The sequence below is a fragment of the Ammodytes marinus genome (assembly GCF_949987685.1).
Source record: "Ammodytes marinus genome assembly, chromosome: 17".
Classification (NCBI taxonomy): Eukaryota; Metazoa; Chordata; class Actinopteri; order Uranoscopiformes; family Ammodytidae; genus Ammodytes; species Ammodytes marinus.
In genome coordinates, this window is record NC_137221.1 from 10,136,934 (window position 1) to 10,153,789 (window position 16,856).

At 41.1% G+C, this 16,856-nt stretch overlaps 1 protein-coding gene across 1 annotated transcript; it reads right to left on the reverse strand.

The window, feature by feature from the left end:
* Nucleotides 1-1,287: 1,287 nt before the first annotated feature.
* snx27a (sorting nexin 27a) lies at nucleotides 1,288-16,839 on the reverse strand. Its single transcript, XM_080045728.1, has 13 exons — nucleotides 16,432-16,839; nucleotides 12,635-12,860; nucleotides 12,244-12,436; nucleotides 11,908-11,972; nucleotides 9,608-9,712; nucleotides 9,253-9,331; nucleotides 8,768-8,931; nucleotides 8,248-8,337; nucleotides 7,562-7,711; nucleotides 6,943-7,071; nucleotides 6,648-6,707; nucleotides 6,418-6,466; nucleotides 1,288-5,457 (listed from the first exon to the last, which is right to left on the reverse strand). The coding sequence occupies exons 1-13, from the start codon at nucleotides 16,740-16,742 to the stop codon at nucleotides 5,387-5,389; spliced, it is 1,692 nt and encodes a 563-aa protein (XP_079901854.1). The 5' UTR covers nucleotides 16,743-16,839; the 3' UTR covers nucleotides 1,288-5,386.
* Between the last annotated feature and the right edge of the window lie 17 nt (nucleotides 16,840-16,856).

Here is a 16,856-nt window from a genome sequence, read left to right on the forward strand (position 1 = left end):
AAAATGGAAAAGTGAGGACAGGTGGTGGCAGCCTGCAGTCAGCACCCACGTGGGACAGCTCTAATGAGATGAGTATTTTCACCTCAGCAGTGCCAATGCAGACAACATTTTATGGGCTTGATTCCACTGGGTGCATTAAGAGGCCCTGTATTTTTGCCCGACCTCGGTTTCCTTCTACCTTCCCCAGACAGCAGCAGCTACTGTTGAGAACAGTGAGCAACACAAATACCTGAGCAGCATGTGAGCATTAAAAATGCCACTGCGCCTGTTTCCCCTGCCAGAATAATGTGCCTGCGGGCCTTTTATTAACAGCAGTGCTCCCTGTCATGGGACCGGTTATGGACTGTACAGCACTTCAGCCTTTCCTTAAGACCTGGGGCTATTTTTCAGGCAGGAACGGGGTATTCTTTGAAAATAGAGAGTGTGTAGTGAACTATGAAGACAAGCACTCCAGTTCGAAAATGAGATACTAATCAAGAACAGTCTGTTCTGTGACTTGTTTGGAATAAAAGTGAAAAGTAAAGTTACATTGTTCCCATACTCATCTTAAACCTATTTTGGCAAACTGAAATAGGGGCTAAGAGATACTGAAATGTGTTCCGGCCAGCACACATCTGCTCCTTGTTATGATCAGTCCCCGTTCACTTCTCATCCAGCAGCGTGTTCGCTGCAGTTACACACGTTGAGAAAAAAACAAAAAGCCCTATCAAATCAGCTTCAGCCCCTTAACTCAGTCATACTGTGCCAAGCAATTTTTGCTGCACATTAACCACAGGCGACTCTGCATTTGAACCACATTTGGATAGACGCCTCCCACACAGGCATAATTTAAAAGGATTTATCTTTTCCAAGCATAAGGCGTTTAATGCAAACCTTAACCGTGAAGGAAGGAAGGGCACGAGTGAACAAATTAATTTTGGCAGCTTACAAAAGTAAACTCTCAGAAGTCAATTATTCCCCCACGGCCAGAACAATTCTAAGCAAATTCATATTTAAAGACACTAAAAGCTTATTAGGTGTGCTCATCCTTCACCTTCAAGGCGTTCATTAGTCCCAGATGAGTGCTGCTGTTGCTCTCTCGCTCTGTTTTTATATCTTTATAGGACAGTCTTGACATTGGTCAGGTCCCACTGGAAAGGAAGTAAATCCATACATGGATAAAACAACCCGAGTGCTTTATCATTTAACAGCTACTAAAAAGCCCCCTGGAAGCTAAGGAATAAAATGACTAGAGATCAAGTAAATGCAGAAAGACATTTTTTTTTCCCAATATATAACTTTATTTAAAATATTGTTACAATTTATTACTCTACACAACATTTTCAAACCTTTTTTTTTCTTACATTGGTTAGTAAACCTTCAGGTGTTTTTTTTTTATATATATAAAACTCTCCATTTTAATCAATGTCTCAAGACACTGCATCTCTTTAACAGCATGTTTCGTTGTATAGTTACCCAATTCTCCTTACAGCCGCTGCCCACGCTCAAAATGAACGATCAACGGGGGCTCTTACGTCGTACACTATCATTTCCCCAATCGTTATAATTTCTGTTTAAATAAATAAAAAGTTTTGAGTTGGAGAAATTAGAGTGCATTTAGTTTTTTTCTTATTTTAAAACAACTATTTACAGGTTATGCTGAAGACAGACAAACAAAGCTTAGGTTTTTAATTAATGTCACTGCTTACTCGTCATGGAAGAGCCCCAGGTTATAAAGCAATAAACAAATTAATCACACAAAGGCTAACACTTCTTTAAAACAAACACTTACATTCCCCCATTATGTTAGTCATGGGTAGGACATGTCAGCCGAAATGGGAGAAGGCCTGCAGCTAATGCCCTAATGTGTGTTCCAGAGGTCGACAAACATCAGCTCAACACCAAGACACAGAAGATGTGACCACTGGCGACTGAGCAGACAAAGTCAAAGGAAAGAGATCGACTGAGCGGCCTCGTAAATACCTATTTGAAAGCCTGAAATGCTGTAGAATTCAAACTGACAGAAAAGACCTCACATAATACCCGTCACTGAATGACGTTAGTGGAATCAGTGCCAATTTGGCAGGAGACTCAGAAAATGCATGCGTTGCTATAGCAACTGTATCATTCAGAAGGGCGTTTCAGTGGCGGTTGTGACAAACACTAACTTTCTGAGCCTCACGTGCGGTTCACACATGGACAAGTTTTTATTTGATTTTATTCTACTGCCACCATGTTTGCTGTACCCTCCAACATTCTTTTTATCTCATAAGTCCTATGTCAAGTTCAATCCTCTTTTTGTAATTTATTAACTTACAACACAGGCTGTCCAGCAACTCAAATACAAACACAGGTGGCCCACAGAACAAACAAACATGGGCCAATTGTACAAAAGCGTGCTTCTTAACATTCCTGTCATCTCTTTGCTTTCACCTAAACACTGTTACTATGACATTTATCTCACAGAGGGCAGAAACGGACCACAGTATGCACACCTGCCTGTGACTGAGACTGAGTGGAAGATGGCACCTGGTGCAGATGAGACATACCGGAACACTAGTCGAGAAAACAGAACAGCAGCTTTCTAAAAGCCTATTCACAGCAGCATGAGCCACGGGGACAGAGAACAAACATCAGACTGTAAAAAACACTGCTTTGAATACGTTATCAGGAGGAGTGAGACAATTGGCTGACAGGGACAAAAGGAACAAGGCTGCACTGAGCATGTTGAGCCAACGTGGTGCTGCCACGGCAACCGCATCCCCCTGTGATGGGGGAGACAAACCTGGAGAGCGTTATAGCAGAGGACAGAAACGCCAACACACACACACACACACACACACAACCTCTGCATCTTATGATTATGAAGAAGAAGAAAAAAAACATCACAGTTGAAAATTCTGATGTCATTAATTTCTGAATGGGCTATTACTTTGGCTGTGAAAATGACCAACCACCAGCAATCTGCAAATTAGAGTTTCTTTCTCAATCCAGCAGGTTGCCGTGGACACAACACACTACTAAAATACGTATGTATTGCTAAAGACTTTTGTATAACTGAGGCCTGTCCTGGATGATGTGGAAATATCTTGCGATATTGCACTTAACAAATTTGTCAAATCATAAACACAGAGTTTCAGGAAGACAGGGCTCTGTGAGTGTGTGTGTTATGCTGAAAATGCAGCAAGTGTCTGTGAATGTTAGTTCAACAATAGGAGACGTCTCCCATTTGTCTTCATCTGTCTGGCGTCTCAGCTGTCGTGCTGATACAAAAACCTCATCTTCATTTGCTGGATTTCTCACACCGACCAATCACAGCCTAAAAGCTTATCAGCAATGTCAACGATAAACATGGAGGACAAACACACACACACACACACACACACACACACAGACTTAGGCCACCACTGTCTCTGACTAAAAGCAAATGACGACTAAATCTAGGCATAAATTCAACATTGTATTGGACCGAAATCCAAGCTCACCAGGATTCTTTTTTTTTTTACCACGTGAAACTTGAACTTGTTCTCCAAACGTCACCATGAATACAAAATAAACCACCTTCACTCTGAGTTTCAGGTTTAAGGTCACTGCCAGAAGGCGAGTCAAGCACAAGAATTAGTCAGTAATGAACCGGTCCAGATAAACTACTAGCCCTTAATGGGATAAACAAAGCTCTATTACAGTCGGGTGAAATCAATACATTTACGCACGCACAACGTCTTAACACAGGAGCACTTTATCTCATGTCACAGCAACACAATGATGTTTTAAACTGAACATATTCAGAGAGAAAAAATAAGAAAAATGCTACCTTTGTCTAAAAATAATGAAATGCTGCTAAAAAAACTGAAAATAAAATGTAACTAAATTGTAAAACAGTCGTATAATACTGTCCTCTTTCAGGTGCAGTAAGAGGCAGACAACTGCCTGCATTGCTATGTATTCTTATGGTTTTGGTTTCATTCACACAACTGTATGCATCTACTCTGTACAACACATATACACACACACACACACACACAATCTGTCCTCCTGACGTGGTTAATGGACAGACTGCAGAGGAGTGATACTTTTGGGTGAGTTACAGAGCCCGAGGGATCACTCTAAGAAGCTCCGAGAAGATTTCCATTCCTGCTCAAAGCCCGACAGCTCAATCTGTTTTACCCTCTGCTGCCCCCTGCCGCCTGTTTAGAATAACTGCAGCTCAACAGCTACTCACAAAACCCTTCCCCACCTATATTCCTAATCTGTCAGACATATTCTCTCATGAAGAACACCTGCCATTTTAAAATACATCGACGCTTTGGCCCGTCAACGAGACCATCCCTGCACAGAGCTGAGAATGAGAAAGCCTCTTCCTCACAACTTCCCAGCTCTGCAAAATCACCATGATAAAACACTGCGCCGTGGAGAAATACACATACCGACATTAATGGCAGACCGCCAACAGAAATCGTCCTGAAGTAGCATTGGGTTGGAACAGAAGACAAGGTGAGCAGCAATGGAGATTGTTTAGAGCTGTTTCAATGCAATTAAGTTAGTGCTTCATTGTGTTAGATCAAGAAACCAATTGTAGCTCTTATATTAATCTATATTTTATCAGAAGGTTGTTAAACATACACATAATTATACACATAATTATGAACATGTCCCCACACATCCATTTTCAGTTAGTTACATTTGTGTTTGTTATCTGACTAAGACAAATCCTTTTGTCCTTAAGACAGATAAACATAACATAAACATAATTTTTGTGTTAAAGTCCATCATTAGCGGAAAGTGTAATTTTACTTTCTTTGTCACTAACTGGTAAAGAAGTGAAAACTATTTTTTTCTGTATCCCTCGCTTGTTATTTATCATCTCCATGATCTCAGTTCAGTTCAGCAGACGAGGGCGGCGCTGAAGGCTTCGGAGCGAGCCCATCGTCTCAATCCTATCCCGCATGTCAGTTGCCCCGTCCAGTGGCGATTCGTCCAGCTGCTCCCTTTTGCGCAAATGGTGCCGCAGTGCTGTGGTGACCCTGACAAGTCCTATGCTGTATACATGGGTTACGTCTCGAACCAGTGGCGAGGATTTGCTCTTGTCCTGCCCCATATCACAGGGCGGATGCATGGAGGAAAACAACAGACACTATGGCTATGGAGATCAAGTGAATGACATGAAAGTTGGCTTTTTGTTGATTGTTTCCTTCATTGCTCTTCTTGTTGTGTGTAAATCCCTGGGGTCGGTTAAGTGTGACTTTTTTTTTGGTTTCCCAAATTGGTCACATCCAGTTTTTTTTTCGAGGCGTGGAATGCCTCCCTCTGCTTGTTGCTCAGTTCTGTGTTTGTCGATGGGCGCTCTCTGGGGTGGCTGTGATGATGCAAGTGGACCAGTTCTAGTTTGAGTGATGCCAAATGGTTTTTAGGAAGTCGCAATCTCCCCCCCTAGGTGGCGCCATCCCTTCTGCTGTGTCTCCAGTGGAGGCAGATACTCTGGAACACAGACAGAAGGTTCAGGGAACAACTCTCAATGATGTTTTTTTTCCTCCCTGAATTCCTCCTGTGCTTCACTAAGCATTCACACTTCTACAAGTACCTTACTGTATGTCTGAATGTCCTCAACCCTATCAGTGCTCAGTTGTTTATTCTGTCTCTGTTCATATGACTCCAAAGGTTGCTCAGTCATTCACATGCTTTGCAGTTGCTTGTCCACATACTTGTATTGCTGGTCTTGTGCTGTCTCACATGGAGCAAATAGTTTCAACTTCCTCTGAACGTACAGTACGAGTCTCTTGGAGATCCCTCTGATAGCGGGTCACATGCCTATACATGCGTCTATTCTTTTTCTCACTGCCGTTCAAATATATGCATCAGTATATCTCTCCTCACAGAAATCTTCGTAGCACTGGAGGAGAATTTACTCACTCACCTAAGTTAAGTGCATTATAAAGCTCAGGTGAATTGTTTGTAAATTGCAGCTTTGTATCTGCGTTGTAGTTTCCCTTTCATTTTGTTAAGTTTCTTACAACGCAATAGAAGCGGCATAAAAGAGATAAACAATAAAAGCGTATTTGAATGCATCGTTTTAAGGCCCCATGTAATTTAATTTCACTGTGCTTAAGCTACTAATTAACTAGTAAAACATTCACGTAGATTTTTCGCCTTTAATCTCACAGAAATAAAATAAATGGAGCACATTTGAAATCCTCTCCCTGCCCTTGCCCTTTTAGTTTCCGTCAGATAGGGAATTATTTGCATAATTCATGGTGCTTGACGGGTTCTGTCATTCAAAGCACCTCTCAGTACCACATCTGAATACATATTTATCTCAATAAAACTTAGTCTCTTACCCTTCAGTGCTGATCCTTTTTTAAATGTTTAAAACAACATTGACAGAACTAGAGCTTTGTATTTAGGACAACAACAAAAAAAGTTCAAGTGCTTGCTGCTTACCATTGTTGCTGCAGTTTTTGTTGTCTTTGTCAGATGCCTCTTCCTCAACCTGAGAGCAAAGAAATCAATACACAGAAAATAGGAAATTAAAGCTTGAATAAAAGATGACTGTGGCTTATTGTGTTTATAAAAAATAAAAATAATCGAATAATAAGCTAAGTTTAGAATGTTTCTACTTGGCAGGGAGCCATTTGCTTCCTGGAATGAGAGAGGAAAGGAGTGGTCCTTACCTGTTTCCTCCACTTCAGCTCACAAAAGACCCGCTCGAAGCACTCATGCATGTAGTTAAACTGGGAGACAAAAGCAAGGAGAACTGTTATTCAGCCTTATAATACAGCACAAGCAGCCTACAAAGTCACTGTGCCAAGGTTTTATCAATTGCCTTTGCTTCTTACTGCTGCTTTGTTTACATATAAAAGGAAAATATGTATGTATTAAGAAAGTGGTAATGGAAATGACATACACAAATCTCTGAGAGGAAAATATGCAAAACATTTTAAACTTGGCAGGTCTGCGTGTACTCACGTAAGGAGTGAAGATCTTGACCCAGCGAGGTTTCTTCTCTCCTCTGGCGTATTCAAAGCAGAAAGCCATCCCCTCCTCGTCTGTGTCCCAGCGCTGCATCTCCCCCCATTCAAATGCAATAACCTGGTTCTGAGGGTGAGATGGAGTTTACAATAGATCAGCCCTGTGCACACATAGGCATATCGCTATCGACATTGGTAGACTAACAATAAACTATCTGGGAAAACAAAAATATAATATTGTATCATTATTATTTTTTTATTAAATAAAAGCTAAAGCTTTTCTTATACTTTATATATGGAGAAAATTCAATATGACATTTCAGGGAAAGCAAATATGGCAGCCTTTCCTTGACTATATAACAGTACTGAAGTGACCTTAATGACACCTTATTGACTTTTAATTTGTTTGCTTTTTAGCTATAGTTTAAACAATATCCTAAGATAGTAGTTTATTTATTTTGTCTTTTGTTTTTCTGTTAAAGAAAGAAAATAAAGTATTTAAAAAATAAATAAAAGCTAAAGCCAAAATTGTACCTTCATGAAATAATCCTCACATTTAATAATGTAATAATTAGAACTAAAGGGTTAAAACTGTCAAACTATAATAAGACAGTCACCTCCAGCGCGCCGTCCTCTGTACAAGCGTGCAGCTTGAAGTGATTGATGCTGATAGCTGTGATGACATGACCCTTCCTCCTGGAGTCACATGAGCAGTGGGGGAACGCCACCTCATTGTAGCCCTCACACGTCCGCAACAGACTCAGGTACTGGTGGACGGGTGTTATAGATCACACACATCAGGTCACTTATATTAACTTTAAGCAACGGTATATAGAAATTGAATTACATTTACGTCTCTTTCCCAAGTCAAAATCCTCTTAAAACTCCTTGGGCTGTGACCAGAACTCTCCCCAAACTACAACTGTACCAAAAATTACATATTATTTGACATATTACATTAACTTAAATATGAAGAAGTATTATTTCATGGTGCTATACTGCTGCTTTAAGAAATGTTTGTAGTTAATGCATTTGGGTTAAGTTGTCGGGAAATTTGAATTTGGGCACAGAAGCCCTCACACTCACACATGTCACTTTCAATGCTCAACAAACATCAATATAAACCAATTTGAGTGATCTCTGTTTAAACCACAGAGGTCTGTAGTCTGAAGTGTGAAAGGGGTTTCTGAATTTTCTGTCCATTTTTATTTGGTAACGATTTGGTGATGGCTCTGGTCAGCAGGCAAAAAGTGTTTTCCTCCCGATCTCCTCCCCTGAACAAAGAGTGGTCTGTGGGACTGACCGTGGCCATCTTGCGCTGCTCTGCCAGCTTCTGCAGCTGGTAGGATTTGTCCTCTGTTTTTATGAATCCCTTCTTCACATCTTCCAGTGCCTAGACAGACAGGGGGATGGGGTGGCATGAAGAGATACAACACCATTTATCATTTGAGGTCACTCCACAGAAAGTATTATCCATTAAAAACATTTAGCAAGAAGATACTCTGCCTCAATTTACCAATTTCAACCAATGACAGAAATAACCTGTTGTTATTTAATATAAATAACTTTCAGGAGTGCTTTATTGGGTCACTGCTGACCTACCCATGCCACAAATGACTCAGGTGGTGACCTGGGCCAGACAAAGAGTTTTGCTGGCTTACATAACTGTTTATATTTATAAGCCACTATAAAAGGAGATTTTTAAATTTTGGAAAAACATCCAACATGTTCAAATGGTTTTGACCCAGAAAGGAGTAAATAAGCTCAAAGTATCTGAGTTTACCGTAAATCCACAGCAAGTGGGATTCAATTATTGTTATTACCTGGTGAAAGCAGTAGTGCAGTGCCAGTGGGTTGTCTCTTAGCAACTCCTCCTCCTGGAAGCTAAACAACCATTTGCGGAGTGCCAAGCAAGTCCCGGGCACTGCCGACGTGTAATTCTGCACATAAAGCTTGTGGGGAAACTCATTAGGCGCCAGCTTCCGCACTGCAACAAATAATACAAAGAAGAAGAGTGAAAAGGGGGATAAAAGAAGGAGGAGGGTGTGGGTGGGTCTGTTTAGTCATTAAAAATATTCGTGCCCGTACCAAATTACCAGCCATGCTGTCCAAAACTGCACACATATCACCCTAGGCCCAATGAGTTAAACTCCTCACAAGTGGGATGATACAGGGCTTTATTTAGAAAACTAGTGGTCATGTGATGAAGCCGCCCGAGAGAATGCTTTTTAAATTATACACATGAGAGCAAGTGAAAATGCTCAGTGAATTTCCATATAAAGCACTCAAATACACGTTCAGTTCTTACCGAAGGTGTGGTTGATGACCTCAAAAAGAGCAAAATAGCTTGCCATAATACTGTCCATTCCAACCTTCAACACTAATGCCTACGGGGAGAGTAAAACAGAGTCCGTTATAGGAAAAACATTGTGTGAGAATTAATATTGCAACTTGAATGTTTATCTTAAAAACAGTAGAAATTCACATTCTGCATCAAAAACATATCATGTTTTCCCCGGGAGGACGTGATGCGACTTGTTTTGTGTTATCATTTTAGCGAACAATTAAATGCAAAGCCCAATTCAAATGTCCAAATAAAATGGAGGAAATAACTATAAAATAAGCATGAGAGTATCATCCCAGTAGATGTCATGTGCTCTCACCTGGTACACCTGGTCTGTGGTGCTGTTTTTGCGGACTCTGACAGAGATGGTGGTCTTGTCTGGCAAGGCTATCCTCAGCTCTACATCCGTCACTCCATTGTAGTTCTGCACAGCGAAGCGAAACATAATGAGAACAGCTGTAGAGCTCGCATGTGTGGATTAACAAAGGGCGTGTGTCAGCTTGTATGAAGGTGCATGCATTTGTTTGATCTGAATTAGTGTTAAACACTAATGAATAAAAATTTAAACAAACAACGTAGCTCCAAACTAGAACTCATATCTGTTGGATTCCTTATCCTCCTCAAGTGCTGGATTAATTCAGTATTATTGCATTTGTGCCTGCTGCTGAAAGGCAAATGCAATTAACGCTTTGATTGTTTTGGCTATGCCCATTTAAACGCCATACTGTAAGACAAAATGGGCCTCTAGCCAGGGCTGTACAGTGCGACAGTTTTGATCGCATTTGCTACTGAAATTGATCACGTGCGATGATGAATACAACTCCAATCGCACTCGTGCTAGTGTTGCCACCCGTCCCGTTTTTCCCAGAATTGTTCTCTTTTTTTCACCAGCTGTGACCCGTTTTTTGGGGAAAATGCCAAAACCTCATTTGATTTCCTTCCTTCGTTCAGTAGTTAAGGCCGTCTCACACGGGCCGAGGAGTTTGTTGCGCCCGCTATTGCATCGGAGAGGCGGGCGGGCAGGGGCGGTCTTAACGATCTCGGGGCCCGTTTCAAGACCCTGTGTGGGGCCCCACACTTTTTTTTTTTTTTTTTTTTTTTTTTTTTTTTTAATAAATAATGCTTGTGCATGCTGCCCGCGAAAATAAAAAAGATTGTGGAAACCAGTTGGTTCATAGACGGATTATGAGATAATGGGCCCAGACTCTTTGTACCGTTTTAAAGTTAAATGCATCAGAGCAGAGGAACATTTTAATCAAATCTTGAGCTGCAGAAGGAACATTATTTTTCTTAAACAGGCACTCTTTACTCTGCAACTGTGAAAACAGTACAGTAGATTGGTCTGCAGACTCATGTTATATGATGGAGGGGCCCATTGCAACATATACAGGGTGGAAAGCTACTTTTCATGAACAGTATAGAATTTACACATAGCAAGCTTATTCCTGTTTGTGTGTGGGGGGCTTAGCTGTCCCTCATGAAGCCCCTTAGACAGAGCTAATAATGCTTTTGTTTTGCACTTGCTTTTCTATTTGTCACCTAGTTGGGGCCATGATGATTTATTTCCTTATATTTAGGCTATTCCTTGTTGGACCCTGTTATTGACATGAGTGACTGAGCTCTTTGACAATGCAACATTTAAAGTTACTATCAGTATTTCTGGCTTAGGCCCCCCCCCCCCGAGCCCTTGGGCCCCTGGGCATGGTTGCATGCAATATTATTCTCAAAGTGCACCAGATTGATGAATTTTACTTTAAAAGGTTGCATTTTTTTCTTCCGGGGCCCCCCTACAAGGTCCAGGGTCCCCACCCACCTCAGTCTCCCTATTTAGCCTATACTGTAAAAAGCACTGTAGGTGTGTATGGTTATTATAGGTCATTACACTGGTCAGTCTGAACTGGTAGCCTAATAATGGCCGAGCCCTCCGCCCCAAACATTCAAGTGTCCCTTTTTTTCCTAAATCCAAGGTGGCAACCCTAACTAGTGCGACAGCCTGCCAAATTGCAATTGGCAGGTTAGATTATTTTGTCTAAATTGCAATCAGTGCACCCCTATTAATTTTTCTACAATTATTACTGCACACACTAGGAAATAATATTAATTGAGAATCTCAAATGAGACCAAGATGACATGCTCAAAGGTAATTAGAGCGAAATGCAAGGGTTAAGGTTATGCAAGTTTTCGATCATACTTTGTGTGCTACCAAATTTATTTTTGTGCTACTGATTTTTTTTGCTTGCTAGCACCAGTGCTACCACTTTAAAAAATAAGCGTACAGCCCTGCCTCTAGCTCATTTTGAGTAATGAAAGACAACGACCATAAAAGCTGATGCTTCTTTACGGCAAATAACCTTCCTAACATTTAATAACTTCTTTATACCTTTAAAATTGAATCTGCTCAAAATCAGATATAAAATATCAGATAAAAACATATCTAATACTAGCTGGAAGGATACAAGGAACAGCGGTGCTGTGTAGATTGCCTGCCTTACAAGTTGTATGCCAGAGGGATATGTGAAATATTTGGAACAAAAAAAACTCAAGCAGCTCAGAATCAGAAATCACTACATCCAAGTGAAGTACAGTCATCATCAGAACAGCAATACATGGGCAGCATACCTCATCTGATTCAGAGAGAAACTCCTGCATGACATCACTTTCCCCGATCACTCGCACTGAGCAAACTAGAGACAAAATCAGAGACAGAATGAATGAAACAAACAAAAGGCCAGGGAAATGACACATGACTGTATCATGTGTTTAAATATGTGAAGATCCTAACAAAATTATTTCTGCACATCAAATAATTCCTTCTGTGGGTATGTTATTATGAGTTTTTAATGGGGCTACACATCTTGTAGCACTTGAAGGTCAGCCATTGAAAGGCTTTTGTCTTGGCCTATGTCGAAAATCAACACACATTTATAGGCCCGTGACCTTTCCAAATGAGCCTACCTCGCTCGAGATATTCCTCCAGTCCTCTGCGGCGAGCATCCAGCTGCTGTTCGGACAGGGAGAAGGGCCATTTACCGGGAAGTTTAGGGAAGTTGAAGTTAGAAAACTCTCTCTTCAGGTTCTGGTTCAGGATGGCAAACTCCCGGTAGCGCTTTGAGCAGAGTTGTCTGCCAGACATATACACGTTGTAGACCTATGGACATTGAGACAAAGACAGGGCAGAAAGACCATGATGCATTACAGTACCAAAAACTAATATTAACAATATAGGATAACAAGTGTTTACCTTTTTCCATTCTGCAATAAGAAGAAAAAAATGGACCTGCTTGAGAGGTCTTAAGAGAAGCCACGAGAAGCTGTTTTAAAGTAACGTGTCAAAATCAGCACTCACCACAAACCTCTCGGAGTGTTGCTCTACATGTTTGTATGTGGGAACAGAAATAGGCACTGCCTGCTTGTCGCTGTAGTCATAGTTGATTTGGACATCCTCTCCTCCCTCCAATCCATCAGCTTCTAGAGCCGGAAAAGCCAGCACAGCCAGAACCAGCTCCTTCTCCCCCGCACGGATCAGGTCCACCACCTGCTTGTGGGTGGCACCTTCCACACTCACCCCATTACTGGAGGAAGGGTGAAAGCAAGAGAAAAGGTGGAAGAGGAAGGGATGGAGAGACAACAAAAAAGTCAGCAAATGTTTATAGAAAAAAAATCTCTTTTCCCACCGTTTTTAACACGCTTGTAGATTTACTTTTCAAGGCGTCAGATGATTCAGCTGTCAAGCGACCAAGTATTCAGAGCTGACCAGAACAGGGTTTGACTGAAATTAGCCCTGCAGTTATGATGTGATTTTAGTAAGACGCAGTTTAATGATACCGCATCTAAAATTATATCTTTATAAATAATCATTAGGGATGCAATGATCCAAGGCAGTGGTTTTCAAACTGTGCGGCCATGCGGGGTTATGGCAGGGGGGGCGCGGATGAATTGGTTCTATCTAATATGGGTACGCCAGAGCCCTTTATATGGTACTCTGGGGAGGACGTAACCGCATGACGACAGTGACGTGCATGCAACGTCGAAGCCGTGATAGTAAACATCAAAGATGGCTGCGGATATGTTGTGTGAGTTTGAGACTGCTTTGGCCTCCCTCGACCCTTTACGATTTGGAAGACGGCACTCAAATCTTTCATTAGCAAGTAAGTGGAATGTTCTGTTTTGCCGACCGACAACGGCAAACGTTTAATTTAACAGTTTAACAGCTGTTCGCTAAACGAACGGGGCTTACGTCACCTTGTGCATCGCTCTGATTGGTTGTAGTGCTATCCAACTGCGTGCAGTGACATTTGAAATGCACGAGTAGGAGCCGTCCCTTGAGTTGGAAATTACTATTGATCGTGGCCAGACCCTCTATCGTTCAAGATATCAGGGTCTGGATTTCCAGGCTACCAGATTCATGCATTTCACTTTAAAAAGGTGAAAAAAAATCTCCCGGGGGGCATACCCCCGGACCCTCCTACGAGGGTACAGGGTCTATATCTCTAGAAATCTATCTTCTAGATGGTGCTCCGTTTAGTTTACCCCACATATAAAATAAGGCGGCCTGCTTTGAGTGAATAAATCCAACCGATAGTGGAACATAATAATTTAATTATAATGATGACTCTGATACAGGCAATTTTTAAATATAGATTTGTCATGTGACATGTCAGTCACCATGCAAATATGCGTCTTGTTCATTATCATAATATGGTGTGCATGTGGTAAAGGTCAGCACATTTTGTCCTCCATGGCATTGATGATAAACACAATGTGTGTGCTGCGTAACCAGGTAAGCTCTGATGTCTCCCTTTCCTTTGATGCTGTGGGACACCTGCCGTCTTGGCTTTGTCGAGGCCAGATGGCACCAGCATCAGGTGTCTCTGCTAATCTCTCAATGAGCAACAACAGGACAGACACAGAAGAGGAGGTAGCACGCGAGAGTAAGCGCAACCTTTCTCTGTCCATTAAATGCCATGTCTGTGTTATTGTTTATCAATGCATACATGTATAGTATCAGGGATCAGAGTAGGAGAAAGATAGGGGAGTTGAAAATAAAATTAACTACAGGAAACCAAAGATAAGGAAAAGTTTTGTTCTTAATACCCCTCTGATCGCATTATTTTCTTTTTTTAGAATAAACATAAACAAAGCAATGGCCACCAGATGGATGCCTCAGTGGTTAATCAGCAACAAAGTTATTTTAGATCGTGAATAAGGCTAAAACAGAAACTAAGCAAATGTGTTTTGGTTATTTGGTGGAGCAACTTTTGGTTATCAGCTATTTTCCATTTCAATCAATGTGCAATGACTATGTTTCATTGGATATTTAGTCTATAAAAAGATCACAAACACTGACAAATTAAAATTGTAACAATTTATCATAGCCTGAAATGAGATCAGTTTACAGTTTGAGTAAAAAAGCAAACAAACAAATCAATAATACAAAGAAAAGATTGGCAAGCAGCTGTTGTTTTTTTTGCTGTTGAAATACGACACCTGGTCCTTTCATTGAATCAAATATTTTATCAATAATTTATCGATAGGCAATTATTTCACTAATAGCTTACTACTAAGGCCATCCTTTACAAAACCTTATGACACTGCAAATTCATCTTTTTAAACAATTTGTTTCTACAATTTGATGTCCTACACAACTTACACTCAAGCTCAAAGAAGCAGCATTTTTCCAGTTCCTTGCTGACATAAAATGCTGACATACATGACATATGTCACCAGAGATTTCTTTTTGCGAAAGGTTCAAGCTGGTTTGTAAGTCACATGATAAGCACTGATCGTGTCATATGACCAGAGAGATTTACCAGTTTGAAGAATGCAGAGAACAACACAGGTTGCGTCAAACCCTTTTGATGCATCAGCAAGTAGAAGTGGAACACTGTTCTGTTCCTAGTTTTTTTGTTTCTCTTCTCTCTTATTCAGGGTTTGAGCCTATCAAGTGTCACAGTAATGCATGAACTTGTTTGCACTGCTCAAATCCTTGCCATGAGGCTTATTCTAGGTCAAAAAACAAACAGACAGACTTGTAAGAAAGATACATATTAGAAATTGTACATTTTACAATTTTATACAACCAAAAATTATTTCCCGTTAGCCTTCCAGCCCTTCCCCTTCCAGCCCTTGCCCTTTATAAGGGCCTTTATAAGGGCAAGGGCTTACAACTTAGGAGAATCATTGATAGTTTGGTTTACCAACAGATGCTGACATTGTTAGAAATCTACCTGTCCCTAAATATGCTCTATAGGTAGGCTACATACTTTTCTATACAAATGAAATTTTATTTTATTTGCTAAAAGATAAAGTCTAGAAAGAACTTTCAATGATGATATTTATAGATATTTTCATTAGTCTCTTTTGACTTTGATGAATGACAAAATCTCTATGACCAACAAAAAAATCAAAACCTCTCAAGGACACTGAACAATACAAATAACCTAAACCTGTCTGTTTGTATTGTATTGTACAATTTGAATGGCTTTAAATTGTTAAGCTACTTTAACTGCTACTATCGTAATCATCAGAATTGCTTCAGTGAGGAGGAGCCAAAAACTAAGCTCTCCCTTCTTTTTCGTGTACAATTGAAATGTAACAATATAGGATCATCTTGAATCTTGAGAGAGATTGTCTGTCAAACGCACGCACGCACACAAACAAACAAACAACACCAACCATAGGATTTTTAATTTGAGTGACAACACTGCCATCCACTGTCTTCAGCCAGGGTCAAAATACGCAAACCCACTGATAAGCATATGATTATGCCTTGTCAACAACTCTGACAATTCAATTTCGTCCTCCCAACCATCAATGCGCAGATGGCCAGCTACACAAGAGGTTAGCTACCTGGCTCGCTCGCTAGCTAATCAACATGCAAAGCCCGTAGTACAACTTATGTAAGCTGGTTAGCTTTCTGCTTAATTTACTAGCGTTAGCTTCGTGTAGCTACATCACCAAATGTTTAGTTAGCTACGACCACACGTTGAGTCGACACATAAATAGTTAGCCAGCTAAACAGACAGGTAGTACGTAGCGTTATAATGTTACATGTTTAAAATTAGATTCAACACGGGCTATACTGGGCAGCTAGCCTTTATTGCTAACTACCTGGCTAAATTGAACGGATAGAGGGGAACTTACACCTCCAGGATCCTGTCCCCTTTCGATATCCCGGCTCTGTCTGCTGCACCCCCGGGCAAAACAGCGCTGACATGTTGGAGAGGAGCGTACAGTTCCCCGTTAATGCTTCGGAGCTGTCCTCCTTCGCTGACTTGACCGCGAACATTGAACCCATAGCCAGACTCCGACTTGACGATCCTCACGGTGCGCGGACCCGACGTTACCATGGCTGCGTTCTGGCCCGCGGTGCCCTCAGACGAACAGACAGCCGGACCGTTATGGGATGCCGAGGGAACAGCCGAACGAGTTTCATCGCCTTCTACATCCGCCATCTTATCCACAGGCCCTAGCCTAGCCCCCCTTTCCAGTCGGTGTCTTCTAGCAAATTCAAAACAACACTCGAGCTCTGTGCCTCCTCGGTAACGTTAGCTCCACAGACCGACTCT

Excerpts from the sequence above, each read along its gene's own strand:
- snx27a (XM_080045728.1), bottom strand. The coding sequence starts at position 16,742 with ATGGCGGATGTAGAAGGCGATGAAACTCGTTCGGCTGTTCCCTCGGCA. Across the intron at positions 12,437-12,634 it reads AACACTCCGAGAGGTTTGTG|GTCTACAACGTGTATATGTC; the intron begins GTGAGTGCTGAT and ends CAATGTCCATAG. Across the intron at positions 9,332-9,607 it reads CCACAGACCAGGTGTACCAG|GCATTAGTGTTGAAGGTTGG; the intron begins GTGAGAGCACAT and ends CTCTCCCCGTAG.